General features: G+C 37.0%; 1 protein-coding gene across 1 annotated transcript in view; it reads left to right on the forward strand.

Moving 5' to 3' along the window:
• The window catches only part of LOC107010837 (sacsin), a 47,783-nt gene that overhangs the window by 15,458 nt on the left and 14,914 nt on the right, over positions 1-17,411 (forward strand). Inside the window, exons 5-9 of the mRNA XM_015210106.2 lie at positions 2,533-2,796; positions 4,330-4,550; positions 12,666-12,937; positions 13,911-16,956; positions 17,039-17,171. Coding sequence (XP_015065592.1) covers positions 2,533-2,796; positions 4,330-4,550; positions 12,666-12,937; positions 13,911-16,956; positions 17,039-17,171 — 3,936 coding nt within the window. The remainder of the gene's footprint in view (positions 1-2,532; positions 2,797-4,329; positions 4,551-12,665; positions 12,938-13,910; positions 16,957-17,038; positions 17,172-17,411) is intronic.

Below are 17,411 nucleotides of genomic sequence, written 5' to 3' on the forward strand. Positions count from 1 at the left end.
TGGAAAAAAATACTTTCTTTCCAAAGTGTCCACCAGATGAATAAAGGGATGTTATTCCAAGTGTTTATCTTGCCTTTCCCACTCTCACACCTTGCAGGTACTAGCACTTCAATAATTCTTCCATATTCCTTGGCATTGTCCATTTAACCCCTCTAATGTTTAGAAAGAAGTTCCATATCTGCAAAGTGAAGGTACAATGAAGAAATAGATGATTGACATCCTCTGTTTGTTGTCCGCAAAGCAAATACCTACTGCGTGTTGTATACCTACTGACATGCATCTTGTGCAACCGACCAATAAAAGCACCAGAGTTTTAAAGGTTAATATTTTTTTTGGATGACTTAAGTATATCTTCTCATTTAGAGGTAGATTGTTGAATGCATCTTACTGCACAATAGTAAAGTCTCGCCTCCTTCATCTTGTCCACCACGGGGGCCACACCCACCTTATCCAAAATATTCTCTTTCCTGACTCTATCATTCCTAGTATGCCCACACATCTATCTAAATGTGCAAGTTTTTGACCGACCAATACTCTGCCAAAAACAATATACTGGTCTAACCGCCACTTTATAGAACTTACCTCTAAGTCTTGGTGACACATTCTTATCAACAAATGATACCGGGTGCAAGCCTCCATTTCATCTGCCCACTTCAATACTGTGTGTAACATTCTCATTGATCTCATTATTACCCAGGATTACTGACCTAAGATACTTGAAACTTCCTCTCTTGGAGATAACCCGTTTACCAATCGTCACTTCTGCATCCACTTCATGAGTTGCGTCACTGAGCTCGTACCCTTTTATTACTATGTCTTAGTCCTGCAACTTAAACCCTTTAGACTCCGGGGTCCATCTCCAGATCTCAAGCTTATCGTAAACTTCGTCCTGTGCATCGTAAATCAATATTTTGTCATCGGCAAATAATATGGTACCTCCCGTTGAATATGCTGCATCAGTTCATCCCTCACCAAGGCAAAAAGCAAACAACCACAAACAATTGTATTTGAGCTTCTGTACAGTATCTATTCTTCCTTCAAAACATCTGCCATCCATTTCCTTCCTTATAACCCCAAATATACAAGCAGGCGCTATAAGTCCAAATCTTATTTAATAGCTTACTGATTTCCTGAAGTCCCCAGCAGTTTAGCACTTTGAATGAGTATGACATAACAAATTGTACCTTGAATAAGTTGAAGAATAATGGTCAGCTCTGGTGAGTCACTGGACAATGCCAGAAAGAGGTGGCTGCAGCTTTCCACCTCTTTGTTTACACATAAAGCACCTTCTTCAGATTGTCATTCCCCTTCTCAGCAGATTGCTATGGATGAGGCAAGCATTAAAAAAAATTGTAAAGTGGCTTTGATTTCCACAACTAGTTCCATGTCCAATATGATGTGCTTTCACCCACACTGTTGATCACTATTAAAAGACACTATGCATTTTAAATATTTTGTGAGCTTCCATTGTTTTTTGCACTCTGCATTACAGTTGAGCTGTGCTCCCTTGACATTGTTATTCTGATTAATTCTTTGTTACATTAATGTGGTTATGCAGTAGGAAGTAGAGTAGTTTTTTATGCGTTCAATTTATAAAAACCTTGGTATATCTGAAGGAAACAAATGAAAAGCCTATATGACTGCTACAAAGCAAAGAAATACTAAGTTCCATTGTAGATCTCAGAAGTGGCAAATATTCTTACTTCATCAAAAAAAAAAAAGAAGTGGCAGACATCCAAGATAAGAGGATGAATGAATGAAGTTTTTTCTTGCTCCATTTTATATGAAGAATTATTTTTAAGACCTATTATTATCGACAAACTAGTTTCCTAACCTTTTTCCATAAAATGATTTCTTAGAAAAGGAAAGAAGTGTACCATAAGATAACTGCAAAAATACCTAGATTTTATATCATAAAAAATAATCTAAACAAAATAGTAACCTAGAAAATAACCCAAATCCTAATAACCTGCTTTTTAGGACTACTAAAGTACATCATGTCATCATGAACTTCTCCATTACTTGTACTATCTTCTAAAAACATTATTGCTCCGTTTCTATTTATGTGAACCGATTTGACTGGATATGGAGCTTAAGGAAATACACAATTTTCTTGAAACTTGTGGTTCTACACTTGCAATAACATTTGTGTGGCCATAAAAGCTTTCTATTATGTGTAAAAAAAATTTTTGAATTTAACTTGTTTTCAAATTTAGAAAAGGGTCATTGTTTCCATATGGACTAATGAGGAAATCGGTTCACATAAATTGAAAAGGGGTAGTAGCTTCTATTATCATCTTGCCCCCTTGGAATGCAGATTATGTAATTTACTAACACAGTAAGAACATAAACGAATAACCGACATCCAAAACGATTTCTGAAGTACTTTGTAATATGTACTTCTATAGCTTTTCTGAAGAATAACTTCTCTGCTACCTCTCTTCCTACATTCTGTCTCTTGAAAGTAGCTATTCTATATTTTTTGCTCTGTAGATTCCCTTGTCTTCATTCTAGAAACCTCTGATTTTGCAGGTGACTTTCAAGGGCCTGCATTAGTTGTCATCCTTGAAGGTGCTTACTTAAGTAGAGATGAAGTAGCTGGACTTCAGTTTCTTCCACCTTGGGGTCTCCGTGGTGATACCATAAACTATGGGCTGGGATTGCTTAGTTGTTTTTCAATAAGTGATTTTGTATCTGTTGTATCAGATGGCTTCTTGTACATGTTTGATCCTAAAGGTTTAGCACTCGCAATGCCTTCACATCGTGGACCAGCTGCGAAAATGTTCTCTCTAAGAGGTACATACTGCATTGTTGTTCTACTTAGTGCTTAATCATGCTTATATCCTCCTGTGCCTAATGCTAATTATGCTGGACGAATGTGGAATTGTGGATAGATTTAGTTTTTACTGATACAATTTGGTACTGATCGGTAAATGCTAAATTTGATGGTCTAAAAATGTTATTCTAAATGATTATTAATGAAAAACTTGTCTAAAATAATTCGGTAAAAAGAAAAAAACAATTTAATTGAGCACTTGCTATTAGAAGTTACCATGTTAAAACAGAAAATATTAATAGTCGTATATTTACATGTAAATATGTAACTTTGAGATAAATTTAGCATGTTGATGACATGACCTGCCACTGCAAATTACATATGATCATAGGCAACGGGTTATGCATTTTCTCCATTCCACTGTCTGTAATGATCTCATACTAACATTCTTTATAAATTTTGGGTTGTGTGCACATCCATATTATTTTATGCTTGTACATATATTTTACAGTATCTATGTACAAACTTAATTTGTTCTGACGAAAATATACTTTTCAAATGTGAAAAGTGGGTAAATGGGATAATAGGCCCTAACAACCTGCATAAGTATGTAAAGACACGCGAATAATTTTTACAGGCTTCTTTGCTATGATTTGTAGGAACTCATTCAGTATGTAATACAAATTACTATAAATTACTGACTTAAAGCACTGGAGAATTTCCAAAATGAATTTCAAGTGATATAATCCACTAACTAATATATTCCTGTTGAAATTTGGTAAAAGGGTATCAGACCATAAAAGAAGGAAAGAAGATAGGTTCTTGAAGTTATTGTTTCTTTATGTTCCTTGATATGAATAGTAAAATTGATAACATGAAACTAAACCGTAATAAATTCATGCAATGGTCGAATTCACGCTTGGAAATGGTGTCAATATGTTATGAGGTCAGACCAAAGAACAAAAATTATAATTGATCTAAATTGTATTCATTGCCCTGTTATTAATAAAGTAAATTGTGTTGGTAGATATGTCCAATTCCCATCTAGACAGACTCTTTTGGTTAGAGATATCTAGTTATCTACTATACAAGTGTTTAGACACAGCTTCAAACTATATATAATGCAAATTGTGAGATAGTGTTTGCAAATCAATGCTTGTTTCACTATCTTGTCCATGTCTCAACATCAACTTGAAATAGGAAATTTAAAGTTGATAACCAACCTTGTTTGAAGAGTATTTCAAGCGAAATGATGGTTTTCACTCACTATTTTTTCTCCAAGTGAAATTCATGTCCAAACACAAGTACTTTTTACCAACTTCAACTTCAACTTCAAATACTTAACGTTTCAACTTTATTTGAATATTGTCCAAATGGGGCCGTACACTGGCTGATGTGTTCCTACCTAAAAGTTCATGCTGCTGCCCAGAACTTTTTGTTCTGCTCGATCAACCATTATCATTACTGCATGTACTTTATGAGACTTTAAAGGTTTCAAGTTTTACATTTAACACTGTTAGGCATTGCTGAGCAAGATTCTTGGCTTTGTTTAGGGACTAATTTGACTGAGCGATTCCGTGATCAGTTCAGTCCTTTGTTGATTGATCAAAATGTGCCGTGGTCATTGTCCAATTCTACTGTCATACGCATGCCTTTTTCCCTGGAATGCATGAAAGATGGATCGGAGTTTGGCTTGAAGAAGATTTCAGTGATGCTGGATAAATTCTTAAATAATGCTTCTGCGACGATCTTGTTTTTGAAGTCAGTTTTGCAGGTAATGCTTGTCCATTTTAGTTGGATTTGTTGTACCTTAAATTTTTAAGTGGTGGCACGTTCTAGTATTTCCACTCCTTTACCTGCTAAATTTGAACAGTTACCAGAACATTGATTTTTTTTTTCCGGATGAAGTATCCACCTATAGATCATTTCATGTGTGAATTCGATTTATGGCATTCTCCTACCAAATAAAGAGGTGGCATGTTATCAACATACTTGTATAGTATAGTTAGTTGATAAATGCAACATAGATAACATATTATGTTGTACTTAATGAAAGTTGAGTTATAAAGTATTTAATGGGATATACACAAACACCACTTTTGGACTATTGGTTAACTGCGTATATTTATAAGATGAACTGTTGGTTGCTTGATTCTATTAAATTTTTTATTTCTTTTAGATCAATACAGTTGTTATTTGTTGAGAAAAAGGCAAGTGTATTACAGATATCGCACCAAGAAACACCTATCAAAAGCATTTACAAACTACAATGAGTGCATCCCTTTCTATTCTTAAAGGGATTCTATAGCTCTATTACTTTCTTCAACATCATTAACATAAATCTGGTTACACCAAAAATAGAACTGCAAGAAATAATAGAGAAATATATTATTGAATTGTGTATCTATATTATTACGTTGACCCCTATTTATAAATATTATACGATAATCCTTTCTACATATGATATTATGTACAAATCCTATTTCTATCCAAACAGGCAAACACTCCCCCTCAAGCTAATGCATACAAGTAATATATACGAGCTTGTTATAGATGTAACTAGTACGAGGACTAGGGAGAGGTTTGATGAAAATGTATGCAAGCTGATCACTCAACTTCACAGTTTTGTAAGAATATCTCCAAAGAATATATATTCTGTGACAAAATGACAGTCAATCTCAATGCGCTTAGTTCTCCCATCAAATACCGGATTCAATGAAATGTGAAGGACCACTTGGTTATCACACAAGTTCCATCTGACTAATTTCTCCAAATTTTAGTTCTCTGAGAAACTATTTAATCCAAGTTAGCTCACAAGTTGCTACAACCATTGCTCGAGATTTTTCTTCTGCACTAGTTCGAGCAATCACACATTGCTTTTAATTCTCCAGGACACCAAATTACCTCCTAAAACACCATATCTGGATGTAGAATGTCTGTCAGAAGGTATCTCCTGCCCAATAAACATTTTTGTATACAATGATCTGCTCATGCCCTCGATTCTTGAAGAGTAGTCCTTTACTTGGAACTTACTTTATAAATTGCAAAATACAGACAATTGCATCCCAATGACTATCATAGAGAAAATTGATAAACTACTTATAAACTCACAAGAAAAGATATGTTAGGTCTAGTCAGTGTGAGATAATTCAACTTACCAACCAGTCGTCTATATCTTCCAGGATCATTGAGTTGCTCTCCAGTCATGTCAGGATTTAAGCATTCGTATCCATAGGAGCGCCAATGGGTTTCCATCCCATCATTCATGCCTTTTCAAGAATGTCTTGACTCTTGAGGCGTACTTGCGTTGCGACATTATATCTGGAAAGAGCAACCTCAATATCTAAAAATACTTCAGTCTGTTGAGATCTTTAGTCTGTAAATGCTAAAAGAGACGTTGCTTTAAAGTAACGATACCATCCTGTTCATCGTCGGTGATAACGGTACCATCAACATAAACCACCAAATAAATACATAGATTTGAAGAAGAATGCCAGTAGAACACCGAGTCATCACCCTCACTATAGTTCATGCCAAACTTCTGAAGTACTGTGCTGAATTTCCCAATCCAAGCTTGAGGAGATTGTTTCATGCTGCAAGGTGACCAACACAATCGACATACTAAGCTAGACTGTCCTTGAACAACAAAAGTAGGTGGTTCCTTCATAGAAAGTTCCTCCTCTACGTCACCACAGAGAAAATCATTCTTAATGTCCAACAGATATAAAGACCAATGACGGACAACAAGCATGGATAGAAAAGACAGAAATATGCTAGTTTAGCCATGAGAGAAAGCATCACTATAGTCAAGGCGTATATCCCTTGGCAACAAGGCGAGCTTTAAACCGATCAACTTGGTTGTCTGGACCAACTTTGACTGCATAAACCAAACGACAACCAACAATACCTGAAGCTCTCAAGTATTACTCACATGTAAAGCATACATCTCGTAAATGATAGCTTGTCATATCTTGGATGAGAAAGTGCTACACTTGGACAAAGATGATACAAGGGCAAAATAGGTGATAACAAATGATTAATATTACGAGTGGACCATATACCCTTTTGAAGTGCAATCAGTTGATTGGGAGGAGTCAAGTTCGCCGTAGGTGCAGGGTCCGGTGCAGGTGTTAGTTTGGTATTCAGGAAGCATAGCACTGCGCTTAAATTTGGGAAAAGTGTGTTATATTCCTTCAAAAAGTCAAGAAATATCTTCTTGGGTTTGTTAGGTTTACAGCCTAAAGCATGATTTTCATGGTAGTCCATAGCATGAGCCAACTTCCTCACATTTTTGAGAACCTTATTCAAATTTATTATTCCTATGTTCTATTTTAGTTGTTAAGGCATCCTAAGTCAAATACTTTAAGGTTACCTGCATAAGGTCTAGAATATGATTCTGTTTGCATGCTAGACAATTTTTGTTTTTAGAACTGGTAAGTTGTATTCCTCAGATTAAGGGTGTGCTGGGAGACCTCCAAAAACTTATCAACCGAGAGCTATGAACCAAGAGTTAATTACAGAGAGCCTAAAAGATCTACCAATTGATCTGCATCCTCTACCTTTGCTTCTTTACACCAAAGTGAAAATTTAAAATACAGTTCCACTTAAATTTTTGCAAGGTTCATTCTCAATTTTTTTTTGCAAAGCATTGAATATATCCTCAAAAACACCTCCCATTTCTTTTCTTCCACTGTCTACCAAATACATGATGGAACTGCTCTCCACAATCTCTCCAGGGACTTGCTACTCCATCTCCTGATCCAGCAGTTGAGAAGATCTGCTGTGTGTTCTTGCCTAGTCTAGTTGTTACCTACGAGGCTGAAGAAGAGTGACCACAGATGGACTGTCACTTTACAGTGCAGAAATAAGGACTGTTTGTCACCACAACCTCATTACAAAGGAAACATCTTGATGTCTATGAATGCCCCTCTTTGGTAGAACTTCATGAGTGAGGCAGAGTCACTACCAAGTGAACCACTTGATTTTGGATGGAAACAGATATTTCAACACCTTTGTCCATGGACTTGTTCTGCCTCCTGGTTTCCCCAAACTTCCAGTATACACTGTAACATAAAACCTCCCATCACTGCTATGTTTCCACTTGATTGCATCTGGGGCTGGGGAGGTACCTCTGAACTTATAAACTCCTTTCAAAAGACCAACCACCCTATCAATATCCCAGTCATTTAGATTCCTTCTGAAGCAAATAGTCCACCCTTTAGGAGTCCAAGAGTCTTCCCCAGTGGCTTCATGGTTGCTGCATGTGGAAAAAAAATAGGGAAAATAGTCTTCAAAGGGACTTGCCTATTCCAGGATTCCTTCCAGAACATATCTTTGTACCATCACCCACCTTATAGACAACATGTTTGCTAAGTCTACCTCATATATTCCTGATAGTCCTCCAAACCAAAACACTGTAAGGGCTGACCACTTCATTAGTGCACCATGGACTTGTCTGTCCATATTTTTTCATGATCACCTCCTTCCACAATGCTTGGTCTTCATTAGGGCTGTTTATCGGATGGATAATTTCTCTTAACAGGTTGGACTATCAGATGTCGGTTTTTTAATGTACTAATCCACTAGCCAACTGACAAGATAACGGTTGGTTCCGTTAAAGATTGACTATTATCTGAAGATTATCAGACGGTGTATCGGATTGACAAGAATAAAATTTAACACACTATACAAATAACATAATTATCTACCAGATCTTAATAAATCTCACAGCCTCACATATAGTCTCGTCATTTATTTAAGTAGAGTGTCACCTGACTGAAAGATTATGCATAGAGTAAACAAGACCTGGCTGAAAGATTATGCATATAGTAAAAAAGATATTAAGAATCTCAATATTCATCCAAGCAACAAAAAAATCAAGTTATGCCATCTAAACAGCTAAATAAGGTTAGTAGTCACCGATCAGTACTTAAAAAACAGTTCTTTTGCAATATAATTCAGTAGCATATTTGTTTTTCTGCCTTGAAATTAAACAATCTCAAATCTCAGCTTAAAAAGATTATCCTTGAGAATAACTTGCACATAGGAAGTGCTTCAAGTTGCACACTTGACAGCTGATGTATCCATCATTCTGTTGGTTGATTTTTCCATCGCAATCATCTACAATAACAAATCAAACATAAAATTTTCATTAAACGGGTTCATTATAGGAAAATTAGCTTAAGAAGGACAATGTAGAGGAGAAATGGTTAATGAATTTTTCTAATCAGAAGCAGTAATTACAACTTTCTTATTGATCTATTAGTGTAGAGGTTCTGCCTTTCTTTTTCTAGTTATATTAGCTTTCAACTATCTACTTTAATAGATGATGTGTTGGCCAAAGTAGGAACTATAAATAGTTATCAAAAGCACAACACAAGTTTTATCAATTTTCATAAAAATGCATCAAAGTTAAATGGTAAGCCAAATGAAAATACATCAAGAAGCTTGGCTTAAAATCTGATATTATGACCAAAAAAAGATAAAAAGAAATCTTTAATTAAATTTGGAAAGACAAGCTTTATGTATAGTTTCATGAGGCAGGATTATAATCAACATATGTACACAACAATTAACTTACAACTTTCATTGCTTAAACTAACCTTGTGAAAGTCATCTTGTAGGTACAATTGTACTACACGTCAACTATTGTAGGGTCTTTTCCTTCGTTGGCGAAACTGAAAAGAACAACAATATACAGTATATATAAGTCATTTACAACAGTAAACAATAAATATAATAAAAATACTGTTACCTTTTTCAATTTGGTCGAGATTATCAAGATCTTCTTCAAGACTTCCAGGTTGTTTTAATTTTTCACTTCGTAGCCAATCTTGAAGAAATACTAAAACTTGCACCAATTTAGGAGTCAATGAGATCCTTAATTGATCGAGAAGACGTCCGCCAGTACTAAATGCAGATTTAGATGCAACATTTGAAACTGGAATAACTAATACATCACAACATCTCAGCAAGAATTGGAAATCTAGTTGCGTTCATTTTCCACCAAAATAGAATATTAAATTCTTTGCTCTCATCCTCAGTTTCTTCACATAAATACTTATCTAACTCTGTTCTAGCATCCATACCTCCACTTACAATTTATATTGCTTTAGATATTGCATAAGTGAATCTAAAAGTCTTGTACCTTGTGTACTTACTTAACTGCCTGAAAGCCCGGAAGTAGAAGTGTCTAATGAAGAGCAAGGTGAAGATGCAACAAGCATAATACATTTTGAGTTGGACTTGACATACTCGCTAAATAATGAAGTCATGTACTTCTTCACTTCTACTTGTATAGATGGCCCTTTGCTTTCTCCAAGCATCTACATAAGTGCATAGCCAACTTTCAATCTTATAAAGAGGATCCAAAACACATGAAATAAAAATATCGTATTCATATTTGTCGGATCACCCCCAATATATCAAATTTTTCTTTCATCTTCTTTGCCATATAACTTAAGTCAGTATCTTCATTTGCAACCGATCGTTTCAAATATGCAGCAAGTGCACAAATTTTAAGAAAATGAGTATCTGATATGACATAAAGGGATCCAGATATTCTCAAAGCAAGTTCAAGAAAATTCGTAGTTCTTTTCACGTGCACCCAATCATTGCTCGAAAGCTCACCAGCAGGAATTCCAGCTTCAACATAAGAATTCTTAAGATAATGTCTCAGGCCACTTTCATGAGAAGCATAATTTGAAAAAAATGTATTTTCAAATTCAACAGCTCTACTCAACATTAGGTAGGTGGAATTCCACCTAGTTGGAACATCTAAACATAAAGATTTTTTGCAATTGAGTTGTTCATGATCACAACTTTCTTGAAACCTTTTCAACCTCACAGGAGACTGCCTAATATATCTCACACAGAACTTTCTTTTAAACCATCCTGAATGACAAGTTTCATAATGTAAGCCATACACCTCACATGAAGGTGAGACCGTTCATCCAATTAGTTCCATCTTTGTCAATGGCTTTGTAAATTCTTTGACTGTCACGTCATTTGAGCTTGCATTATCAACAGTGACAGTGAATATCTTATTTGTCCCCCACTCACGTAAGCCCCTACTATAATTAATATTATATATTCGTTATTAGTAAATAAATATAATAGAAGTGTAAATATAATATTTTTTAACGGGTTAACGGCTTATCTAATAAAAAAAATTGAGTGACCTGCCTTCCACACCAATAAGCCGTTAATTGTAAAATATTAATCCGATTACCAACCGTATATCCGATAAGCCAATAAGTCAATTTTGCGGTTGACTTATTGGTTACGGTTCGGTTTTGAACACCCATAATCTTCATTAGTGTATCACCATAACCACTTCATCAATAGACTAGTATTGTGTAATTTGAGGTTTCTGATACCAAGACCCCCTGATTTCTGTTCAAGTTGAACATCATCCCATTTCACCAAATGAAAACCGTTACCCTCCTGTCTCCCTTCCATAGAAAGTCTCGTCTGAGCATGTCAAGTTTATCCACTACCCCAGCTGGAATAGGAAACATAGACGTCACACATAAGTAGGTAAGGAACCCAATACTGCATTTATCAAAATCAGTCTACCTCCTAGTTCCATGCTAGAAAAATTATCATATGTATATCCTATTTTTATTAAGGTATATGATTTATGAATGTTGGGGAACCCCGTATGCTTTGATATCAGGAAGTTGAAAATTTATAAATATATGATTCTCTGGGAAAGACGCCCAAGCATCTATACAAGAAGGAAATCATCCACCACACTCCAAACCAGTTTTATACCATCCACCACAACTTCATAACTACCTTAAGATGCAACAGGAGGCGAAGTTCATCTCCCCCAAGCTTTAATGCATGAAACACCAACCCACATATGTGATTCCTCCCTTTCTCAGTTTTCAACAGTTAATATCACACTTCTAGCAGCCAACCTTTTAAAGCAGCACAACTCTGATGCCCAGGGGATCCTAATCATTTATACGGCAAGACCAATCTTATAGCAATCAATAGTAGTAAGATATGACTCTGAACATGCCATCTGTCCTCCCTTGATCTCCACCTCCCATGTATTATCAAGTGTGACATGCTTATGAAGCAGCTCTAGCTAGTTAAATTTAGTTGATTTCCATTTCTGAACATTTCTCATAAACCTCAAATGCTAATGATGCATGTTGTATCATTGCTAATCTTGCCAATCCAATCACCATTTTCCTTATTTTCATTTCTATCTTCACCATTTGTGTATTATTCTTTAATATTTTATTTCTTGCTAAAAATATTTTGGGGGCACATAAACAAACTGAAAAAGGAAGAAGAGCACAAGCAACACAGCCATACTGGCTAGAGTGGTTTGAAAGCTGTTGAGTTCTTTAATGGTCAAGGTTATTTATTTTTGTTATGCCTAAGGTTTAGGTCAAAGAACTGGACTGGAGATTTGTCCCTTTTTTTTCAATAATCGGGAAATCCGTTTGTGACCCGCCCTTTGGACCAATCACAGCCTTCTGAACTCGGTGGATAATGGGCCCACGCCTCTACCCTTCTCTACTTAAATACCGGGCTTCGCTTTGCATGGTGTGGGGCTTGAACCTGCGACCTAATCCACAAATCCTCCACCTTTTGCCACTTGAGCTAGGCCTTGGGGGCTGGAGATTTGTCCTTTCTTGGTTAGCTTTTGAGCAAGATCTGAACTTAAATGTTTGATTTATTTATTCAATCTTTTGCTTTATATTTCAAATTACTGTGTGCATATTCTTTGTTGGTCTTATCGCTATAACATTATTCAGTACTTCAATAGTGAAACAACACTTTTTAGATTTCATTGTGAATTGGCTGTGTGCATAGCCTTTGTTGATCTTATCTCCATAACATTGCTCTGTTGGTGAAACAAAATTTTCAGATTTCATTGTCAATATGGGAGCAAGGAAGCCCTCAACCATCCTTGGAGTATTCTGTTGACCTTGATCCGTTATATTCAGTTAGTAGAAATCCTTTCTCAGAAAAGAAGTGGAAAAAGTTCCAGCTATCAAGTCTATTCAGTAGCTCAACTTCAGCAATCAAGCTACAAGTCATAGATGTGAATTCTTGGAAACAAGGAACTAAAATAGTTGACCGTTGGCTTGTTGTGCTTAGTCTGGGTTCAGGACAAACAAGGAACATGGCACTTGACAGGTAAATATCAGATGCATTGAGCTATGTACAACTTGGGCACCTCTGGTGGTCACAAAAACTAGCAGTGTTTGGTTTTGCTAACGGAAAAAAGGTAAAACTTAGAAAGAGAAGTGTATTGATAAATCCAATAGGGTAGGGTTTTGAAGGGAAGTAGACATTGTTTGGGACTGGCAAAGAGGAAGTTTGGACATTTAAGCAGGTAGAAAGGCAGCACACAGTACTTTCAGGAAACTTTAGTGAAAGCAGTTTTTTAAAGATTTTCTGGTGAAAGGATAATCGTCTGGAGAAAAACTTTAGATGAAGGGGAATAGACAACTTTTTAGTCATCGAACCTTCACGACTATGGTAGATATTTGGTGATTGGCTTTGGCTGAAAATCTGAAAGGTGTTTCATATGTCCCTGAACATTTTAAGTAGTTTGACTCATAATATTTCATTTGTGCAGTCTCCCGTTGATGGTAAACTAGAATGAAATATGTTTTTAACTGTGTGATTCACTTGTATTAGTTTCTTTTTATTTTATATTTGAGTTTTATTTTAAAGCTCCAGATTCATTACTGGGAGGGTTGGCTCCTTTAGACTGATATATAGAACTAGACTGACACTTAACTCCTTGATGAAAATCGTACTTGTTCCAGTAAAGAAGTCAGAGACAGATCCAATCTTACCCCTTTTTGTTAAAATATAGCAATTGGTATCACTCTGGTAGGTCTGCAAGAACAAATAAATAGACTATTGTGTAGAACAATTGAGCACTGTTAGATTATCCTTAGGAATTTGAATGCCTCTTAGAAAACGAATAGAATGCACTTTTTCAGGGTTGTAATTCATTCTAGAATTCGCCATTGAGCACCCCCATCCCACCCCCACCCCCTTCCCCCTTGATATTTACTGTAACAAATCCCTGGAAAGCATGTTCTCCATCAATCTGCCATTTTTGGAGCAGCAACTTTCTTACTAGCGGTTTTTGCAGGCGGTACATGGCATACAACCTTACACCTGTTGGTGGTGTTGCAGCACTGATATCTCAAAATGGGCAGCCTAGCAATACTTGTTCATCAAGCTTTATCATGTCCCCACTTCCGCTGTCCAGTACTATAAACATACCAGTCACTATACTCGGATATTTCCTAGTGTGTCATAATCAGGGACGTTTTCTTTTCAAGGACCAAGAAATGGAGTCTTTGGCAGGGCCACGGTTTGATGCTGGAAATCAATTGATTGAAGCTTGGAATCGAGAACTTATGTGTTGTGTTCGTGATTCTTATGTGAAGCTGGTATTGGAAATGCAAAAGTTGAGGAGGGAACCATCAACTTCTCTTCTGGAGCCTAGTGTGGCCCGAGCTGTCAGTTTGACTCTGAATGCATATGGTGATCAGATCTATTCATTTTGGCCCAGGTCGACTAGAAATTTGCTGATTGAACAAGAGAAAGATGGAAATGATTTCATGTCAATGAAGGTTTCTAAAGCAGATTGGGGATGTATCACTCAGCAAGTTATTCAGCCATTCTATGCTCGTCTTATGGATCTTCCTGTTTGGCAGTTGTATTCAGGAAACCTAGTAAAGGCCGAGGAGGGTATGTTTCTATCTCAGCCTGGCACTGGAATGGATGGTGGCTTGCTTCCAACTACAGTTTGTGCCTTTGTGAAAGAACATTATCCAGTATTCTCAGTACCATGGGAGTTGGTTAGTGAAATACAAGCCTTAGGGGTTACAGTCAGGGAAATCAAACCTAAGATGGTCCGGGACCTTCTTCGGGCTTCTTCAACATCTATTGTTCTCCGATCAGTTGAGACTTACATTGATGTACTTGAATATTGCTTATCAGATATCCAGCTTCTAGAAACCAGTGAACCAAATATGTCTGATTCATTCAGAGACACTAGCAACTTAGATTCTGTTAAAGAATCTAGTGAAGGTCACACTAATTCTTTCTCTGAATCAAGCTCCAGTTCTCGTAGAATTCACAACACTCTACAACCTTCAAGCAGTTCTGGAGGAGACGCCCTTGAAATGATGACAAGCTTAGGAAAGGCCTTATTTGATCTAGGCCGAGTTGTTGTTGAAGATATTGGTCGTGGAGGAGGTCCTTTATCTCAAAGGAATGTTGTTTCAGGAACCATCGGGGATAGTATTAGAGATAGAAATGATCAAAAGCTACTATCTGTAGCTAGTGAACTCAGAGGGTTACCCTGTCCAACAGGAACAAATCATCTTACAAGGCTGGGAGCTACTGAACTTTGGGTTGGAAACAAGGATCAACAATCACTAATGATTCCTTTAGCTGCTAAATTCGTTCATCCTAAAGTACTGGATAGATCAATATTGTTGAACATTTTTTCTAACCGCACAATTCAGTCATTATTGAAGCTGCAGAGTTTCTCCCTTACTTTGCTGGCTAATCATATGAGGTTTCTCTTCCATGAAAACTGGGTGAATAATGTGTGTGACTCAAATATGGTACCCTGGTTCTCTTGGGAGAACAATGCTACTTCTGCAAGTGAATGTGGTCCTTCTCCTAACTGGATTAGACTTTTCTGGAAGATGGTTGATGACTGTTCAGATGATCTGGAACTTTTCGCTGATTGGCCACTTATTCCAGCTTTTCTTGGTCGTCCAGTACTATGCCGTGTAAAGGAGCGAAAACTTGTTTTCATTCCACCTGTTGCAAGTAATTTAGACTCTATTGAACTTGAGGATAGGTCAAGTGGAGAAGCTGATCTGTCTGGATTACCTTTGGAATCTGAAGAGATTCAATCCTACAGCTTATCATTTAAAGTTGCAGAGAGAAAGTACCCTTGGTTGAGGTTGTTGCTGAACCAGTGCAATATACCCATTTTTGATAGCACTTTCTTGGATTGTGCTGGTCGTTGCAAATGTTTACCCGGTCAGGGGAAATCGTTAGGTCAAGTTATAGCATTGAAGCTTGTCGCAGCTAAAAATGCTGGATACTTTCCAGAACTCACTTCCTTTCCAGATTCAGAGCGTGATGAGCTTTTTACCCTCTTTGCTTCTGATTTTTCTGCAAATAGCTCTGGCTATGGAAGAGAGGAGCTTGAAGTGCTGCGTGATTTGCCTATATACAAGACAGTTGTGGGAACGTATACGAGATTGCAGAGTCATGAGCTTTGTATCATTCCTTCCAATACCTTTCTTAAGCCATTTGATGAACGCTGTCTATCTGTCTCTACTGATTCTAATGAGAAACCTCTTTTTCGAGCCCTTGGGGTCCCGGAGTTGCATGATCAACAAATTTTTGTCAAATTTGGATTGCCTGGATTTGATGAGAAGCCTCAGTCTGTACAGGAAGATATTTTGATCTACCTATACTCGAATTGGCAGGACCTACAAGAAGACTCATCAATTATTGAAGTACTCAAGGAGACTAAATTTGTTAGGTGCGCTGATGAAATGTCTGCAGAACTCTTTAAACCAACCGATCTTTTTGATCCCAGTGATGCTTTATTAACATCAGTGTTCTCAGGCATGAGAATTAAATTTCCTGGAGAAAGGTTTATCTCCGAAGGATGGCTACGCATTTTGAAGAAGGTGGGCCTTCACACTTCAGTTGAATCTGATGTTATCCTTGAATGTGCCAAGAGAGTTGAGTCGCTTGGAAGAGACTTCATGCCACCTTCAGGACTTACTGATGATCTTGAGAAAGATTTATTCAGCTCACAGGATGAAGTATCGTTTGAAATCTGGTTGTTGGCAGAAAGCCTTGTGAAAGCTATAATATCAAATTTTGCCGTCCTTTACAGTAACCAATTTTGCAGTATTTTTGGGAAGATAGCATGTGTTCCTGCTGAAAAGGGCTTCCCAAATGCTGGCGGCAAGAGAAGTGGGAAGCGAGTGCTGTGTTCATATTCTGAAGCTATTATATTAAAGGATTGGCCACTTGCTTGGAGCTGTTCCCCCATTCTTTCTAGGCAGAGCATTGTCCCACCAGAATACTCTTGGGGGGCTCTAAATTTGAGAAGTCCTCCTGCATCTCCCACAGTTTTGAGGCACCTCCAGGTATGGTGGTTATTTCCTTGTATTTATATTAAATGGTACTTCATTACTCAGTCATTTAAGCATGTAGCAAAATGTACTATAGGTTATTGGAAGAAATAGTGGTGAAGACACACTTGCTCATTGGCCAGCTACTACAGGCATAAAGACAATTGATGAAGCTTCCTTTGATGTATTGAAGTACCTTGACAGAGTCTGGAGTTCTCTCTCTTCTTCAGGTATGTGCGCTTTGCTTATCCTTTTTCTTGCTTATCCATATGGGGCCAGTTTATGGAGATCTATAAGAGATATGTGGGCTGATATGTATTAACTGCCCAAAGAAAAAAGGGGCGAATGGAAGAAAGACCCAAGTTTTGGATGGATGAATGGCATGAATAAGGCAATTTGGAAGTTTTATTCCCAAATATCTTCAATGTAGCTTTTTTCCAACAAATATCAATAGCAGAGCTATGGACACC

The sequence above is a fragment of the Solanum pennellii genome, chromosome 2 (genome assembly GCF_001406875.1).
Source record: "Solanum pennellii chromosome 2, SPENNV200".
Taxonomy (NCBI): Eukaryota; Viridiplantae; Streptophyta; class Magnoliopsida; order Solanales; family Solanaceae; genus Solanum; species Solanum pennellii.